The 17,445-nt window shown below is 45.5% G+C and overlaps 1 protein-coding gene across 1 annotated transcript; it reads right to left on the bottom strand.

Moving 5' to 3' along the window:
* Window positions 1–740: 740 nt before the first annotated feature.
* On the bottom strand, window positions 741–16,490 carry LOC125942827 (uncharacterized). Its single transcript, XM_049661067.1, has 6 exons — window positions 16,358–16,490; window positions 12,963–13,227; window positions 11,778–12,128; window positions 1,803–2,150; window positions 800–1,031; window positions 741–748 (listed from the first exon to the last, which is right to left on the bottom strand). The coding sequence occupies exons 2-6, from the start codon at window positions 13,224–13,226 to the stop codon at window positions 741–743; spliced, it is 1,203 nt and encodes a 400-aa protein (XP_049517024.1). The 5' UTR covers window position 13,227; window positions 16,358–16,490.
* Window positions 16,491–17,445: the final 955 nt, after the last annotated feature.

Here is a 17,445-nt window from a genome sequence, read left to right as displayed (position 1 = left end):
GAAGCGGCGCCGGGCGAAGGACTGACCACCGGACCGGGAGCTGAAGACAGGCCGTCGGGTTCCGGACCCGAGCCTCCACGACTTCACCTGGCCGGGGCCTCCTGCCAGCCAGTTCCCAGACGTCGCCACTCCACCCGACCACGGATGGCTGCCCGAGGTCGGTGAACTCGTGAGCCCGCAGGCAGAACGCAAACAGTTGGGCCACGGGCCTGAGTTTGCACCGAGCTGCCTGGCCACGACGCCGCCTCCAACTAACTGTCCGGGCCGCCACGCCGCCAGCGTGCCTTCTACAAGCCAGCGCTGCTACGCTCGGGTTTCCTGCCCATCGCTCAGCGACGCCGAAACGTTGGTGAGACGAACGCCGCCTTCTTTCGTCGCCTTGCCGCCACCCTTCCACATCGAACTGTTACGCGCGCTATCACCTATGCCAAGCCCTAGCTCTGTGTGGTGTTTAACTTGGATTTTTTTCTTGTGTCCTCCTTTCTATTTATTACTTCTGCTTTTCCCTTAATTTCTCCTACTTTCCATCTTAACGTGTATAATAAATGTCTTGTTCTGCTCTTTAAAACCAACGGCTTCGTCCTTTGATTCGGTCCTCTGAGGCTCTGCCTCAGAGACCTGCCTTCAAACAAGAACCTCCACATCACACCCCCCCCATGGACTCACTGCTGAAATCGTAAACACGAGCCTACAGTGCTGGTGCAATGCCTGCTGCTAGAAAGGACTTCGCGACAATAAATTTACAGACCTGCGCAGGGCGAAAGATGAGCCAGCCTGGTGTAACTAAGATGATGCGTACAAGGTACAAAGCAGGTGCCACGAGCCAGCTGTGGCGGCTTCTCGTCATGGAACAGGCTGCAGGCAGCATAGAAGGCAAGCAAAAACACCATAACGTTGCCAGCGTCGATGCTGGACACTACCAATGGCTCCTTCTCTGATCGAGTCTCGATCTCCCGCACCAGGTTGTTGAATTCTGACCCAGACATGAGGACCATGTGGTCGAGAACATCGAAGGCGATGTGCAGGTTGGCCTTGAATGCAAAGGCACAAGGAAACTGCAGAGTCCTCTGCACCTCACACCGCACCTAAAAAATCACTGTACAATATTTGGCACAGCAGGACCACCCGTTTCTTTTATTGCAAAAACAATTATACACGCACTCTAGTTGCAATACTGATGCTGATGACTTGTGACACACGCACACACACTGTTCCAGTAACTTGCAGCCTGCTTCAGGCAGGCAGCGAAAGGAGGCAGAACTGCTGTTACTAAATTCTGGCATCCCTTGTTGGCAAGCAAACAAGCGCCTTGCATACATGAAGAACTTGCTTTCTCCTTACTGTTTCTGTGGCTTATGTACGTTATACTAAAATACAACGGCAAGTTTACTGTACATTGTGTTTACTTACACAAAGAAATAGCATTGTAACTATCACTAATCGCCAATAAATGGCAAATTGAGCCTTTCTGTGCCAATGATTAGTCGTGCTAGTTCAGAGATTCCAGGAGTCCACAGAGCCGTTTTAGCAGTCATTTTATCATTTTGATGGGAATGCTGTGCTTGTGAATGGTACCAGCATTTCAGAAAACAAAATTTTTTTGTGGGTATGGTTGACTGAAATGTAGCGCATGCTTGGCTTCTAAATTTTAATATTCTAAAGCTGTGTTAATAATGTGATACCGGTTCGTAATAAGAACCGACTAGAGAAGCAATTAAATCTAAACTGTCTTAGCCTGACGAGGCTGCAACCATGTTTGATCGTGTTTGCCTACAACAGAAGGAATTCCGCAGCACCCATACCTGAACCTCGTGACTCCACTTAAACGCCGCATCGTTCGACGAGTACGTCCAAATGGGTGCGTAGCAGATGAGTGTCCCATGGCCACAACGCTGAGAGAACTGCCCAACAACGTGCCTTGCCAGGGAGTGGTCCCGGACAATCAGCTTTAGGAAGAGGCCCCCGCAGAGGGAGGCCATGCGCACAGCACCGCCGATGCAGTTGCATCCGATGGCAAGGTAGCGCGGAGCTGACGCCGCTGCGCTGCCAGGCCTTGCTGGAATGTCGCTCAACACTTTGCCCATCAACATCGGCGGTATCTTGAGGTGAAGGTAGAGCTCGACGAAGCGGTTCTTTTCATTTATCAGCACCTGAGGTGTCAAGCACAGGGAAATGCCGTTTTCTCGAGACATGCTAGCAAGTTACTTTTGATAATAACAGTTGTAACTGAACTGCTTCTCTTGCCAACCATTTCTGCTCAAATAATTCCTGCAGAAATTATTGTTTTGCAGGAAATATCCAACATTGAAAAAAAACCAATTTCAGAAATGTGTCAGCATGGCCAATTAAATATTTGGGCCAGTATTTATACAACTTCAGGCATATACCTCATTCCTCCTTGGGGGTTGGTGGGTTTTAATGCAACATTTTTTATATCTTTATTCTACGAGGTGTAGCGCTGAAAACTTGTACATATAAGTAATGTGATATGTTTATTTTGAATATAAGGTCTATTGTTTATCTCTTTCCATTCAAATTTTCATTTAATGCTCCCTCAAGTGCTCCCTCAAGGGCTGCAGAAGATAGCGCCAGCATTTCCCTTTCCACACGAACCACTGCTACTACTACTATTACTACTACAACTCTTCCTCCACGATTTGCAAAATATGTGCACCTTAGATATCGCTAAATAGCGTATCAATGGCTTCTGCACGATTCAAGAAATGCAATAAGACCAACCTTGTTGCCTCTGCCTTACGAAAAACAAGATTAGCGAGACTTCAAAGTTAGACACCAGAGAAACACTTTTTCACTTTTTCGAGTTTCAAATTCTATACCTGGCAACTCAAGTTCTAGGTAAGGCAGAGCACCCAGGTTGGTCTTATTGCATTCCTTGAATCATACAGAAGCCATTGATACCGCATTTAGCGATATCTAAGGTGCACAAATCTTTGCGAGAGATAATTAAAGGAAGCTTGCATAAAATCTGCAAGGAAGGAGAAAAACGAAAATCGACCTGATATTCAAAATAAGCACATCAATTTTTAGCGCTACACCTCGTAGAATAAAAATAAAAACATTTTTGCTTTAAGAACCACCTCCCCCTATAAAGGCGCCCTGAAACACTTTTCGAAATAATCATAGAATGGCCTCAGTATTAAAGGATGTCATCTCGCGAATCTCCAGCTGCATTATTGCACCGATACATGGCTTTATTTTTTAGTCTCTGCCTGCACACTGGAAGCTACACAAGGGAGAAGCGAAGGGGACAAGTCCAGTGCAGAAGTTGTCTCGGTGGCGCAAGGGCTCCTTGCAGCGTTCCACGGGGGCCGCAATAGGTGACCCGTAAAACGAGCAATCGCAGGGAATTGCGGGGCGCACCGTCTGCTAGCAGCTTCCGGTTCAACAGATGACGCGGCGGCATGCCCGGCACACGCGTTTTTCTACGCGGTTTCAACTGTCAGTCGTGGGAAGCTTTCCGTCCGCTTTGTCGACCAGCAATGTCGTACCATTCATGCAGCTGATTTCTAGGTTTCAGTTCACTCTGGGTGCGACGATGACGAGCCAAGAAAGGCAAGAATACGCTTTTATTCATGAAGGAACTCTGGTTTTCGGTTCCGCGGCCTTTTTGTTTCTGCCAGGTTTAGCTCTACGACATTTGCCACTGCTTGGACACACCGTCACTGACTTCTCTGCCTGCTGGTCGGTCAGACAGATGAAAAAGGTATTTTTATCCGATAATTTATCAAGCGTACAGAAGCATAACTTATAAAATCGGGTGCTGAGACAATGGCTATAGCAGCCTGGTAAATACTGCCCTGTGATCGTCGCTGCAACCGATATTGTCAGTAACGGTGCAGCTAGCGTAATTAGAAGATGAAGTGCTGAAAATGTTCGAAAATTGCGCGCTATCAACGACACTTCTTCGTCGAAACTCGAGGTTAATTTGAAGTGGTAAATAGAAGGTTTCGCTTTTGTTGTCAACAAGATGGGGAAATGGCCATATCGCCGACACATTACGGCTGCGCATTACGTCTCTGTGTTCAAGGAACTAATGTGGGCTAGTTGGTTACGAGTATTAAATATGTATCTCGCTGTGTCCCGTTTAAATTTGCACCGTAAAACCATGTTTCATAATACATCTATATGTGCATGCGAGTACTGAAATAGTTACTGTTTCTTGAGTCAATGTTAGAGAAAGAAATATCTTGGGGAATCATTTGTGTTGGCCCTTACAAGGCTCATCTCCGCCCGATTAAGCACGTACGTTCATTTGCTTTTTGTTCACTAATGGTTCAATTTTGGATGTGGCAGCCATGCCTTTGATGCTTGTGCACAGCTGACTCAGCAAGGGATGCTGCAAGGCAGTAGTTACACGAGTTTACCATTAATGCTTGAATTTCGGCAGCCAACGGCTGTACAGCCGACCATGGTTTTGCTAGGCGTTTGCAACTGGGTAATCTTAGAGTGTGAGAAAGCCGGACTGCAAACGCATCAATAGGCTTCAATGACGAAGCGGTGGCGGCGGCGGCGGCTGCGCTTCCTCGAACTGGAAACAGCAAGCAGACAGCGCATCCCAGAATCTCTCTTTTATGAGTCAGGTCACCTATCGTCTTTGCTACACAGTATGCCGCAGCTGCCTTGAAGGTCACGCGCAGCAGACTAAGCTGTGCACAACTTTGTCCGTAGACTGGCACTACAAAGACTAAATGGTTTTTCCGTCTTTGTGATTACAGATATATTTGTTTCATGTATTAGGCTCCAAGTTAGCAGTTATGTATTACTGAGAATGTTCTGGCAATCGCAAAATAATTTAGCGTGAAGCTATTCTAATGTGCTTTTTGTTTGCCAATGTGGCAGTGCGCAAGGTAGCTCTACATTTCGCACCCTTGCACCATAACTATGCAACAGAGTACAGGCATTGACACCCTGACAGTACAGAAATAAAAATAAATTATGAGGTTTACTGTTCAAAGGTAACACATAAGCTATTAGGGACACTGTTGTGGGGAGCTCCGGATTAAATTTCAGCTCCATGGGGATGGTTCTTTAAGGAGCATTTAATTATAAGTACAGCCACATTTTGTATAAAGAAGTTGCATCCAACACGAAAATACCAGTTATACCTCGGTTATGAAGTTACAACCCCTTCAAGTGCCAATTCTTCACAAAAAAGTGCTTCGAAAGCAAAAGCACTGATGATGATGATGTATGGGGTTTTTTGGCGCAAGGGCCAGGGATGGCCAAAGAGCGCCAAGAAATGGTATGATGAAGTCGATGATGCAGTGAATGAGAAGTTTAAAATGTATCGAGGCTGTATAGAGGCCTAAAATGTTCGCTGCAAGGTACGTAAAATGTACAGGTATTTAAAATAATGTCAATAATGAGTGATACCAGCTATGACCATGATGTGTACTCTAGGAAAAAGAAATATAATAATAATAATACGAAAAAGATGCGTCGCTTCCCTTAGCACTATCACCTCATGGAGACCCTTGGGCACAAGGGCATGGAGGGACGTGCTCTACAAAAACAGTACGCTCGCAGCAATACCCTCTAGATAGAGGGAGGGCTACGAATCTCTCGGGCTAATAACATGCAGTACAACATCATTTAAAAAGTTAAGCACTGCCTTGGTTTCAAACAGAGGTTCTGGGCCAAGAAACAGTGTCGGATGTAAGGGGACATGTTGTTGGTATGCTAAAGGAAAGTGCTCTGTTTCTGCTTCCCGGCACTCCAGCAAGACGTGGAGTACGGTCAGCCTTTCACCACATCTGCCACAGAGGGGGGGCTCAGCACCAGTTAAAAGGTATGAGTGTGTACCATATGTATGCCCTATTCTGAGTCGGCAAAAGAGAACTTCAGATCGTCGTGACTTTGTTAATGATGGCCAGTTCCCTAAATGTGGCTTAATTACACGAAGCTTGTTCAATGTTTGTTGATCCCATAAGTGTTGCCAATAGTTTCGGAGTTTTTTGCGTAAGAATGGCTTCAAGTCTGAGGCAGGAATGGGTATGGACGAGTTGCTAGGTTTTGTAGCTGTGGTAGTTGCCATTTTATCTGCAAGCTCGTTACCCTCTATACACCTGTGCCCAGGCACCCAACATATTACAACCTGTTGGTTTGAAGCATACATATTGCAGAGCAGAGAGTAGACGTCGTTTATAACAGGATTTTTCTGTTTTCGTAGTGATTTTAACTTTTTGACGACACTTAGAGAATCTGTGAATATAATGGCCTTTAGGAGCTTTGCTTTTCTAATGTGTTTAGCAGCTGACAGTATTGCATAGGCCTCTGCCGTGAAGATACTAGTTTCAGGATGTAGAACGTTGGATTCCGAAAATGATGGGCCAACAGCCGCGTAGGATACGCTGGCTTGTGACTTTGACGCATCTGTGTAAAACTCTGGGCAGGTGTACTTTGACTGTAGCTCTCGAAAGTGCATATGTATGTGCGCATCTGGGGCGTGTTTTGTTACATCTACAATTGATGTGTCGCATTCAACGATTTGCCATTGCCACGGTGGTAACAGCTTTACTGGAGCCATTAGAGGAGTTGTAAGGACTGAAACACCCATTTCCTCACTGAGGTTCCTTAAACGCAGTGAAAATGGCTGTCTTATTGCAGGTCGGTTACTAAAGAGGGTGGCACTAGTCATATCATTTATAGCTGAATAAGAGGGGTGCTCCTCGTTAGAGTGTACTTTCAGATAATACAAGAAACTGGAGTACGACCTCTGGAGATGCAGTGACCACTCATTTGATTCTGCGTAAAGACTTTCTATTGGGCTTGTCCTGAATGCACCGGTTGCCAGGCGGATACCTAGATGGTGAACAGGGTCCAGTATCTTTAGAGCGCTTGGAGTGGCAGACTGATACACTATGGCCCCATATTCTAAGCGTGTGCGTATAAGGCTTTTGTATAGATCCATGAGGCACTTTCTGTCACTGCCCCATGTTGTGTGCGACAAAATTTTAAGGATGTTCATTGTTTTGTGGCATTTGTTCTTTAGGTGTTTTATGTGTGAAATGAAGTTTAGTTTGGAGTCTAAAATAATGCCTAGAAATTTTTGTTCGGTGTTCACAGGCAATCGCAGTCCATGCAGCTTTATGTCAGGATCCGGGAGTAGGCCTCTCTTTCTTGAGAATAGAACGCAGGAACTTTTCAGTGGATTTAACCTAAATCCATTCTCGAATACCCATGTTGACACTTTATTGAGGCCAAGTTGAATCTGTCGCTCGCAGACTGCGAGATTACAGGACCTGAATCCTATTTGCACGTCATCAACGTAAGTAGAATAAAATATATTTCGTGGCATGTATGCACGCAAAGAATTCATTTTTACTATAAACAGAGTGCAACTAAGTACACCACCTTGTGGTACACCAGTTTCCTGAATAAATGGCCTGGACAGGGCATCGCCAACTCTAACACGGAATGTACGATTGGATAGGTAACTTTCAATTATATTAAGCATATTACCACAGATGCCCATTTCTGAAAGATCCCTCAAAATACTGTAGCGCCAGGTGGTGTCATATGCTTTTTCGATGTCAAGAAACACGGCCAGAAAGAATTGTTTGTGGACGAAAGCGTCACGAATACATGTTTCAATGCGCACGAGATGGTCGGTTGTGGAACGACCTTCTCTAAACCCACATTGGTATGGGTCGAGTAATTTGTTTGCTTCAAGGAGATGTAAAAGCCGACGATTAATCATCTTTTCAAATAGCTTGGAAATGCAACTTGTTAATGCTATGGGCCGGTAACTTGCGACTGAGGACGGATCTTTTCCTTGTTTCAAGATAGGTACCACAATAGCTTCTTTCCATGAATCTGGAATGTACCCTGCTGCCCAGATGGTGTTGAAAAGGGACAGTAGTGCTACTTGTGTGTCAGGATGAAGATGTTTAATCATTGTGTACATGACTCTATCAGGTCCCGGGGCAGATTTCATACAGGTGTTCAAGGCAGCTTTGAGTTCGGCAGTTCTAAATGGTAGGTTATAAGGGTCATTGGGGCTACATTTATGGTTCAACGCCTTATTTTCCGCTACTGCTTTGTGTTTGAGAAATGCCTCTGAATAATTGGCTGAGCTGGATACATGCTGAAAACGTTCCCCAAGTGCGTTAGCCTGGTCTTCAAGGCTGTCGCCTTGATCATCTACCAACGGCAATAGGAAAGGTTGCTGACTTGATAATTTGCGTAGTCTGTTCCACACTTTTGCTTCCTGCGTGTAGGAATTTATACTAGAGATGAATTTTTCCCAGCTCTCTTTTTTAGCTCTACGTCGCGTTCGCCTGCCTTGCGACTTCACGTGTTTGAAATTTAGGAGATTTTCTGCCGTTGGGAACTTTCGTAGCAAGCCCCAAGCCTTATTTTGATTCTTACGAGCAGTCCTACAATCTTCATTCCACCATGGAACACGCCTCTTTTTTGGAGCCCCGTTTGTTTGTGGTATGCACTCGAATGCGGCGTCAGTTATAAAAGCGGTAAAAAAGGTGACAGCATCGTTGATATTAAAATCGTTAAGAGCATTTCGAGGCATCTGTGTCATTTGGTGAAATTTTGCCCAATCAGCGCATTCTAGTTTCCATCGAGGGGTCCGTGTAAAGAGATCATGTTGTTCTGATGTTTTAAGACAAATAGGAAAATGATCACTGCCATATAGGTTTTTAATTACGTCCCATTCCAGGCAGGGCAGTAGTGTGGCAGAGCAGATAGCTAGGTCTATTGCAGAGTAACTGTTGTGTGTCACGCTATAAAATGTCGGCTCTTTTTTGTTCAGTAGGCATACACCCGAGTTCAAGAGGAACTGCTCTATCATGCGGCCCCTCGCATCACACCGCGGGTCCCCCCATAGCGGATTGTGTGCGTTGAAGTCACCGAGCAGGATAAATGGCTCCGGAAGCTGGTTTATGAGAGATTGGAACTCTAAGCTGTTGAGTTTATAGTCGGGAGGGATATATATGGAGCAGATTGTTACAAGCTTATTAAGTACAATCGCACGAATGGCAACTGCCTCGAGAGGGGTTTGAAGCATCAACTGCTGGCTAGCAATAGAGTTTACAGTGATGATTGCGACACCACCTGCCGAGGCAAGGGCGTTCTCGAGATCTTTACGAAAAATGCCATACGAATTCAGGAAGTTTGTGTGGATAGATTTTAGATGTGTCTCTTGGATACAGAGTACTTTGGGGTTATATTTTTTTAGCAGTTCCTTAATGTCATCAAGGTTACGCAGTAGACCTCTAGCATTCCACTGAAGGATCTGCGTTGCCATAACAAAAAATAGAGAGGTGTACTCTGCATGCCAAGAGTTCTACATTTATGTCATGCTTTTCTTTCCGGGTCCTGTTATTCTCGGCTTTTCTTTTGCGGCACGCTCAAGGGAGCTGCGCCGCTCATTCGACACCGAAGGTGCCGAGATGCTTGCGTTTGTATCCATTGCCTCCTGGGAGGCACTGGATGAGCGCGCTGCGCGCGATGAGACATGTACTTTAGGCCTCCCCTCACGAGGAGAGGCGCTTAGGACCACCGAGCCACTAGGCTGCTGGCCCGTCTTCGAAGATGGCAGAGCGGCATCTGCCGCGTCCGCCTTGGGGGCGGGAGGCGGAGCCGCCGGCCCTACATGTGAGGTCCGAGCGGTCGCCTTCGACCGTTGTGACACTGCCCCCTTGTGTGCCACATCGGCGTACGTAATGCACTGCACTATTGAGAAACGCTTTCGGGCTTCCTTGAAAGAGATGTTTTCTTTGATTTTCAGTGTTATGATTTCTTTTTCCTTTTTCCAAGCAGGGCAAGAACGAGAGTATGAGGGGTGCCCACCGTCGCAGTTCGCGCAGTGGAGTTCGTTGTTACAGTCGTCAGCGGGATGGTCATGGTCACCGCACTTAGCACAGGTGAGCCGCCCGCGGCAGCTCAGAGATCCGTGGCCGTACCTTTGGCACTTGAAACATCTCCGTGGGTTTGGTATATATGGCCTGACGCGTATTTTGATATATCCTGTTTCAATGTATTCAGGAAGTCTGCTCGAGCCAAATGTCAGAATCAGGTGCTTGGTAGGTATTTCTTTATCATCACGGCGTATTTTGATTCTTTTCACATCGATCACATTGTGCTCTTTCCATCCTTCTAGCAATTCCACTTCACTAAGGTTGATCAAGTCGTCGTCTGAGACTACCCCACGGACAGTGTTCATGGACTTATGCTGCGTCACTGTTATGGGAATGTCCCCGATTTTCTCAAGAGTCGTCAATTTATCGTGTTGGCATTTGCTGCAGATTTCGAGAAGCAGATCTCCACTTGCCATTTTAGTTGCTTTGTAGCCTGGGCCAAGCTTTTCTGCAAGACATTTGGACATAAGGAACGGGGAAATTACTCGAGCTGATTTTTCTTGTTGTTCACTGTGCAGTACATGGAAGCGGGGGAAGTTTTCTTTGGTTTGGCTTAGGAACTGAAACGTGACATCGGTGCGCCCTCTCTTGAGAGAGCGATCAGGTAGGGAAGGGAAGGGAGTACCCATTACTTGTTTTCTTGTTATTCAGCAGCGATGGTAGCCACCCACCACCGAGCCCAACGAGGGGGCGCTACAAGGTTTTAGTAACACTCGCAGACGCCAGCTATACATCACTGCTATAAGCCTAATATAATAGACCCTAGGTTGGATGAACTACACTAGGTTTACACTAGGTCACAAACGCTTATGATCGTGCCTGTGCTGCAAGTTTGAATAATATGTGTAATGCACTGTAGTGAAACAAGTTGGAAGGCAAGATGGCTGGCTGTTTGATCTCAGTGTCAGTACATCGTCGTGCAGTGGCTTCACGATTTGTTTTCCGAAATGTTTTACACCCAGCACATATTTAATGTGGCTGAATGGATGGATCCTTTCCAAGTATGCTAGACATGAGACAGTCGATGTTCTCATATTAGACATTATTGTAGCAAGTTCTCGCATGAAGTCCACATTCTGTAATCCCGACAAAACACACTGAACTGCCAACTTCTTACTCCCTTCTGCAGCGGTACGTCTTTAACGAGTATGAAGATGCAAGAAATATGTTGAAACTGATGTTTCAATTTACAGAATTAATTGGCATCTAAAGAGGAAACCCTGTGGTAGGTATCGAGTGCTTTCGAAGCACTCTTTTTGTGAACAATTGTATCACTTGAAGGGGTTGTAATATAAAGGACGAGAAACAGTCAAACCTTGATTTAAAGAAGTTGTACTTGCAGTGAAAAACTTCGTTATATCGAGGTTTCGTTAATTCAATAGTACTAATATAGAGAAAAAAAATAAAATTATGGGGTTTTACGTGCCAAAACCATGATCTGATTATAAGGCACGCCATAGTGGGGGAGTCCGGAAATTTGGACCACCTAGGGTTCTTTAACGTGCACCTAAATGTAAGCACACGGGTGTTTTCGCATTTCTCCCCCATCGAAATGCGGCCACCGTGGCCGGGATTCAATCCCGCGTCCTTCTGCAAAGCAGCCCAACACCATAGCCAATTAAGATGGGGAAATAAAAATACTTTGTTACATCGCGAATTTCGTTAAATCGAGGTTTCACTGTATAACAATGGTAATGCTATACACGCCATGAAAAATTTCACATTTACTTCGCTATTTCACATTTACTATTTCGCTATATCTGATAATTTGTTACATCCATGCTCGTTAAATTAAAGTTCGACTGTACCCAAGTTGTTCTGTATTCTGCCTCCATCAGAATGCTGCTGCTATGGTAACCAAACTAGGTGTAAAGTACGCACCTTCAAGATGTTGAGATAGGGCACGACAAATCGGTATTCTGCAACTCGATCTTCGCACCCGCTACGGTGGTTGAGGAATAGGCCAATGTGGAGGCTGCGCTGGTCATGCTGGAATGTTGAGTCCACCCAATAGTCACGGTGGCCGCGATAAAGATAAGCGGAGAACTGATGGTGCTGCACGTATGTTCCGAGCTCCGCCAGCGTACCAAAGGAGAACGACAAAAGGCCCACATTCCGGTCCAGGGGGTGATTGGCCAACTGAAAGGCCTCGAGGAGGCTTGGCACCAGCCACTGGAACAATGCTTTGTTGAACCCCTGGTCACGACCGGCATTGCACCATGCGCGACCCAGCTTGAATAAATAAGTTACATATTGAAAATTAATTATAATTCTGGGATTCTATGTCCCACAATCTGAAATAACATTTAACAACTGGAGCTCTTTAACGTGCACCTAAATCTAAGTACTTGAGCATTTTTGCATTTTTCCCACATTGAAATGTGGCCGCTGCAACTTGGGATCAAACCACCGGTGACCTTGTTGCTTAGGAGTGCAATGTTTAGTCACTAAGCCACCATGGCAGATGAATGAATTAATGCTTTTTATTTGTCATACTTGGGGTATGAACTCCAGACAAAGATAAGGAAACTCTCTTGAGGACATGTAGGGCACAGAAAACAAGTACTAACGCACATTATGCAGGGGCAGGCTACACACACTGTATGTCGGCATGCAACAACAAAATAACATTTCAACCATAAAAGGGCACAAGAAGCCGTATCACACAATTGAGGATGAAAATGTACAAGATTGCACAAGCTAAACATTAGAAAACAGCAATATTGGATTCTTTGAGTAAAGTAAAGCTTAACGGAAGTGGGAGGCAAAGTATAAACATCATAGGAGGCACCATACTTATTCAACATTGCAGGCAGTGTATACTGTACAGCCTGTTGGCTGTAGTTTACCACAGACCTTTGGAGGAAGATGGCACCACCAATTTCGCTCTTTACACTTATGTCTCAAACAATCCAGTGTTCCACAATCTGCAATTCATTTTAAGGAATTCCTATACAACATTAACCGGAAACTCTCAGCACAGCTGTAAGACGGTATTGTGCACAAACTGTATGTCACTAAGATGATCGCTGTGGATGTATCACAATACAAGCAGTGACCTCTCACCTGTAGGTGCTTAATGGACGGGCCATACCAGGTGATGCCAGGCCACTCGATGGTACAATCCACCTGGTAAATTGATTCTTTGTAAAGGTTCCTGCTCTGCTTGTGGCATACCTCGCCGAATGAAAATGTTGCGTCTACGTCCAGCAGTGGGGCCTGCTCGCTGAAGAAGGCTCGATACTGCTCTAGGTATCTGTCGTTGCTTTCACCGGGGTCCGACAGGATCCACCATAGCTGAAGCTTCAGCTGGTGATATGTGGGGAGCATACTGCATAGCATTTAGGAAAATTTCTGGAATTTAATGCCGCAAAGCTGTGCAATGGGTTATGAGAGACCCAACAGTGGAGGGGGCGCTCTGGATTAAGTTTGACCAGCTGCGGTTCGCTAACGAGTACGTAAAGCACAGAAATTTTTTTTGCATTCCGCTCTCACCAAAATTCGGCCGTTAGCACTCCGAAATCGAATGCCCTTCATGCTCTGCAGCAGAACATGACCACTAATCCATCGCGATGAATGCGTTGCATTTGCCCCGTAATTAGTTCTGGTTCATTAAGAATCTTAAGTATCGTGGAGCAAGAGGCCAGTTCATGTGAAAATCATGCCGAGGACCCACATTGATTCTTAACATTCCAGATTCTGCACGACTTCCAGTGAGGGGTAATAGAACATCCAGTTATGTCACAAACAAAATATTGTATGGAGACAGATCTATTATGTATCTATGCTATCTGAAACTAAACTTTCCATGTGGTCTGAAATTTTATTGCAGCTTGCCCTTAAACAAAGGATGCTTAACAACAAAACTGCAAGAAAATGTATGGTCATAACTTGCTGGCTTTACTATTTTGCCAGACAGTGTCTTACCAATATTTGTACTGGGTATACTCGCATGATGCAAAGATTTACCTGAATAACCATAGTCTCGTGTGAAAATCATGTCTATGCTTATGAATAACTTTAGACGACACCGGGAGTGGGATGTCACTGAAAGTTATATTCACACCAATGCGTCTCGCCTGCAGTGTCATGGTTCCTTCCAACCTCCTAATTACAGGTTTCAGAATTTTAACGGACAATTTAGTAAACTTGTCAATATCTACACAATTGCGCAGCAAGCGCGACATAGAATTGAGAAAAACAAGAACGTTTAGCAGTTTGTGTACCTGTTACAAACATGCTTAGTGCAACAAATCAAAACATTTCAGTGGAGAAAGAAAAGTTAGATCTTTCCAAACAAATGGGCTATCGAGAAATGGTAGGCTGTGTTTTTATATCATAATGAAAAAGTATACCTGCCAGCTACAGCTGTCAGGAGCTCTTCGGTTTATCCAGTTTCAAATATAGCCACTGATGTTTGAGTCATGGTCTTCATTACAAACCAAATTAAAAACAAATAAAAATATCAAGAGAAAGCTTAAGCTCAAGGCCAGCTTGGACGCCACCTATTAAAATGCATGTAAAACGCAGAAATGCTTTTATGAGACAACCCATGGACCAATTTGAATACAATTTATTGCATTTACAAGAATGTTAAAGTCTGGTGACTGTAGAAGCAGAATTTGGATTTAGAGCCTGAAATGTACTAAAATTGATAAAAATCTGTTAATATAAATATAAACATAAAGTTTAAAAATCCACAACTCTGCATCAAAACATATCGCATTGCTATAAACTCTACCCATTAGATTATCTAAAATGGGTGGCTCTTATGAGAACTTACAGCTCACGTGAATTCATTACACTTGCAAGGGCTTTGCAAATGTACCACTCACACATTAGTGGTATGTTTAGGAGTGGTGTATAATACATGAATATTTTCCACTTTAGATGTATTACTGTAGTTTACAGAATCTTGAAATTTTGCGATTTTCAACACACTTTATTAAAAGATAGACGGCCTAAATAGAAAATCTGTTTCCTGCAGTCACTAACTTTTAACGATTAAAAAACGATTTCTCCATTCCCGTGCATTTAGATAGAAATCTTTGAGCTAAAGCTTCATCTGGTAGATTCAGCTGGACGCTTTCGAGCCCTCTAAAGCGGTCTTGCGGTGCGGATTACCACGGCCGCCGATTAAGGCCTGCCGCGTGCATCGAAAACGGCGTCGCGGTGCATCGCAGTGGGGGACTTGTCTGGGATCCGCATAGAAAATACGTCAAGAACGCGCTTGGAACGCCGTCGCCCACGTAAGCTAACGCTTCCCATCCCCGTCAGCTAGCGCCGTTCGGCCCAGCCAAGCGGCCGAGAAGGCAATTACGGCTGTGACATTCGCTCCCATTTCAGCTCGCCACGTTCATTTCAGCCCGAACGTGCAAGCCACGTTCTACCCGGGAGCGCGCGACCGAGATCCTACAAACTCGACCACGTGGCTATTCCGATTGCACCCCCCTGCCGACGCCTATGGCTACGTAGGTACCTAGTACAGTTTCTCAGCAATGTTTTAGAGCCCAAATAGACATGAGGGGAACGCACCGTACATTCATAATTATTTTAACCAGTACATCCCATCGCGATTCGTTTTTTTTTAAGTTTCTGCCATGCCCACTTGGATTATTCATAATTTGCAGTTCTGGGTCCATCCGATACGAACACTACCATATTTCACTTATTTGAAAGTACGCAGGGCACTACAATGCGCAGCAGACGGCGCGCGGCCGCCGGCGCCATGTCTGCACGCGCTCACGCACCAGGCACCATCTCTGTGTGGTGAACATTTGTTCGAAAACAACAAAGACAAAACTTGCCAATTTCTGATCGCAACCAATGTGCGTTACGGTCACATGTTTCAACTGCTGCGCGAAATTAAAATTAAGTTATGGGGTTTTACGTGCCAAAACCAGTTCTGATTATGAGGCACGCCGTAGTGGGGGACTCCGGAAATTTGGACCACCTGGGGTTCTTTAAATTGCACCTAAATCTAAGTACACGGGTTTTTTCGCATTTCGCCCCCATCGAAATGCGGCCGCCGTGGCCGGGTATCGATCCCGCGACCTCGTGCTCAGCAGCCCAACACCATAGCCACTGAGCAACCACGGCGGGCGCTGCGCGAAATACGCAGAACCGTTTTTTCTTTACTGTGCCCAGAAGACGTTTGGAACCAATGGACCTCGAGCCGTATTCTGAAACGTTCCACTTCGGCAATAGAGGAACGTTTCAAAATACGGCCCCTCAACTCTACAAGGATGGCGAACTGGAACATAACCATGTTAGCAGTGCACGGCAAAATGAAATGAGTATACAAAAAGAGTAGGTCTTTTTCTGTGTCTTCGTTTTGCCGTGCGCAAAACTTGGATGACAAAGCACATGACTTGCGCGACAAATGTTAATGGATAGTGCCTACGCTAAAACGTGACACGCGGAATAAAACACGACAAACATACGCATACGGCCAATCTTACCTTTCGACGCGCAGTCGCCGTCAGCTCGGTGCATGACAGGGCAGCCTAGAAAGATGCACCACAACGAATCGTTCGAATGATATCACGAGAGCGCGCGATACACGCGCTGCGCATTCTCCCGAACTGTCCGTAGGATCCCGAGAACCCCTGCGAAAAACGGTCAAGCGGCAAGCCACACCAGCGCCTCCTCTAGGCACTGGCAGGCTGGCAGGTCTGGCAACAAGAGCAACTCGACCAACTACCGACGACCACGCAATGGGGTAGTGCCACGTGAGGAGAGAGAAAAAAAAGTGCGTGAGGGAGAAAAACATGATGAAGGCGATGACAGCGCTGTAGTTTTCCACCGGCACTTTCGGACAGTGGAAAAACCCGACGTCTATGACGTGTTTCTGGCTCCCAACATTTGCTCTCGCCGCATTCAACTAGTAGTCTTTAAGATTGGCATTTTAAATCCAAAGGGCGTCATCAAATAGCTGGAATTCTTAAGCTCTACTTGCGACGTCTCTGTTCAAGAAAGCATGGAGCGTGCGCCGCTAGAGTATACTAGTAACACTAGAATGGTACGCTCTATAGTGGCGTCCAAAGCGGTGTAGAATCTAGTGAGTGGGCCAGATGGCGCTCTGCCGCTGAGGAGCCTCGTGTGGAAAAATTGTGCGAGGGCGCTACGAGCGAACTGAATTGGGGCGGAGACTCGCTGCGCGGCATATTCGAATATGCTTTCTCTGCAGTCACTGACACCGACTGCGCCTGTACGCGCTTAAAATACTGTTTTATTTCAACTGCCAGTTTAATTTCCACAACTTTGCCATGTTTTAGTTTAACTACAGTGTACCTTAGTAACGTTAGCTTAACAGCGGGGTTAATGGAAATAGCCTTACCGTTCCGCAAAAGAACTTTTCAGAAAGCGAATTTCAGTATATCGTGATAGCGTAGTTTACGCGCGGGACGCTATTCGATTGCGCCTTAAATTTCGCATGTATAGTACTAATTAAGTTATTCTATCTATTCGCCATGCTTTGCGTGTGCGTACGAAAAGTGCGAGATGCAGTGCAATGAAAGCCGGGAGCCTGTTGTATTTGTACTTTCCA

The sequence above is a fragment of the Dermacentor silvarum genome, chromosome 1 (genome assembly GCF_013339745.2).
Source record: "Dermacentor silvarum isolate Dsil-2018 chromosome 1, BIME_Dsil_1.4, whole genome shotgun sequence".
In the NCBI taxonomy this organism is placed as follows: Eukaryota; Metazoa; Arthropoda; class Arachnida; order Ixodida; family Ixodidae; genus Dermacentor; species Dermacentor silvarum.
The sequence above is the reverse complement of the archived record's forward strand: the minus strand, read 5'-3'. Positions and strand labels throughout refer to the sequence as shown.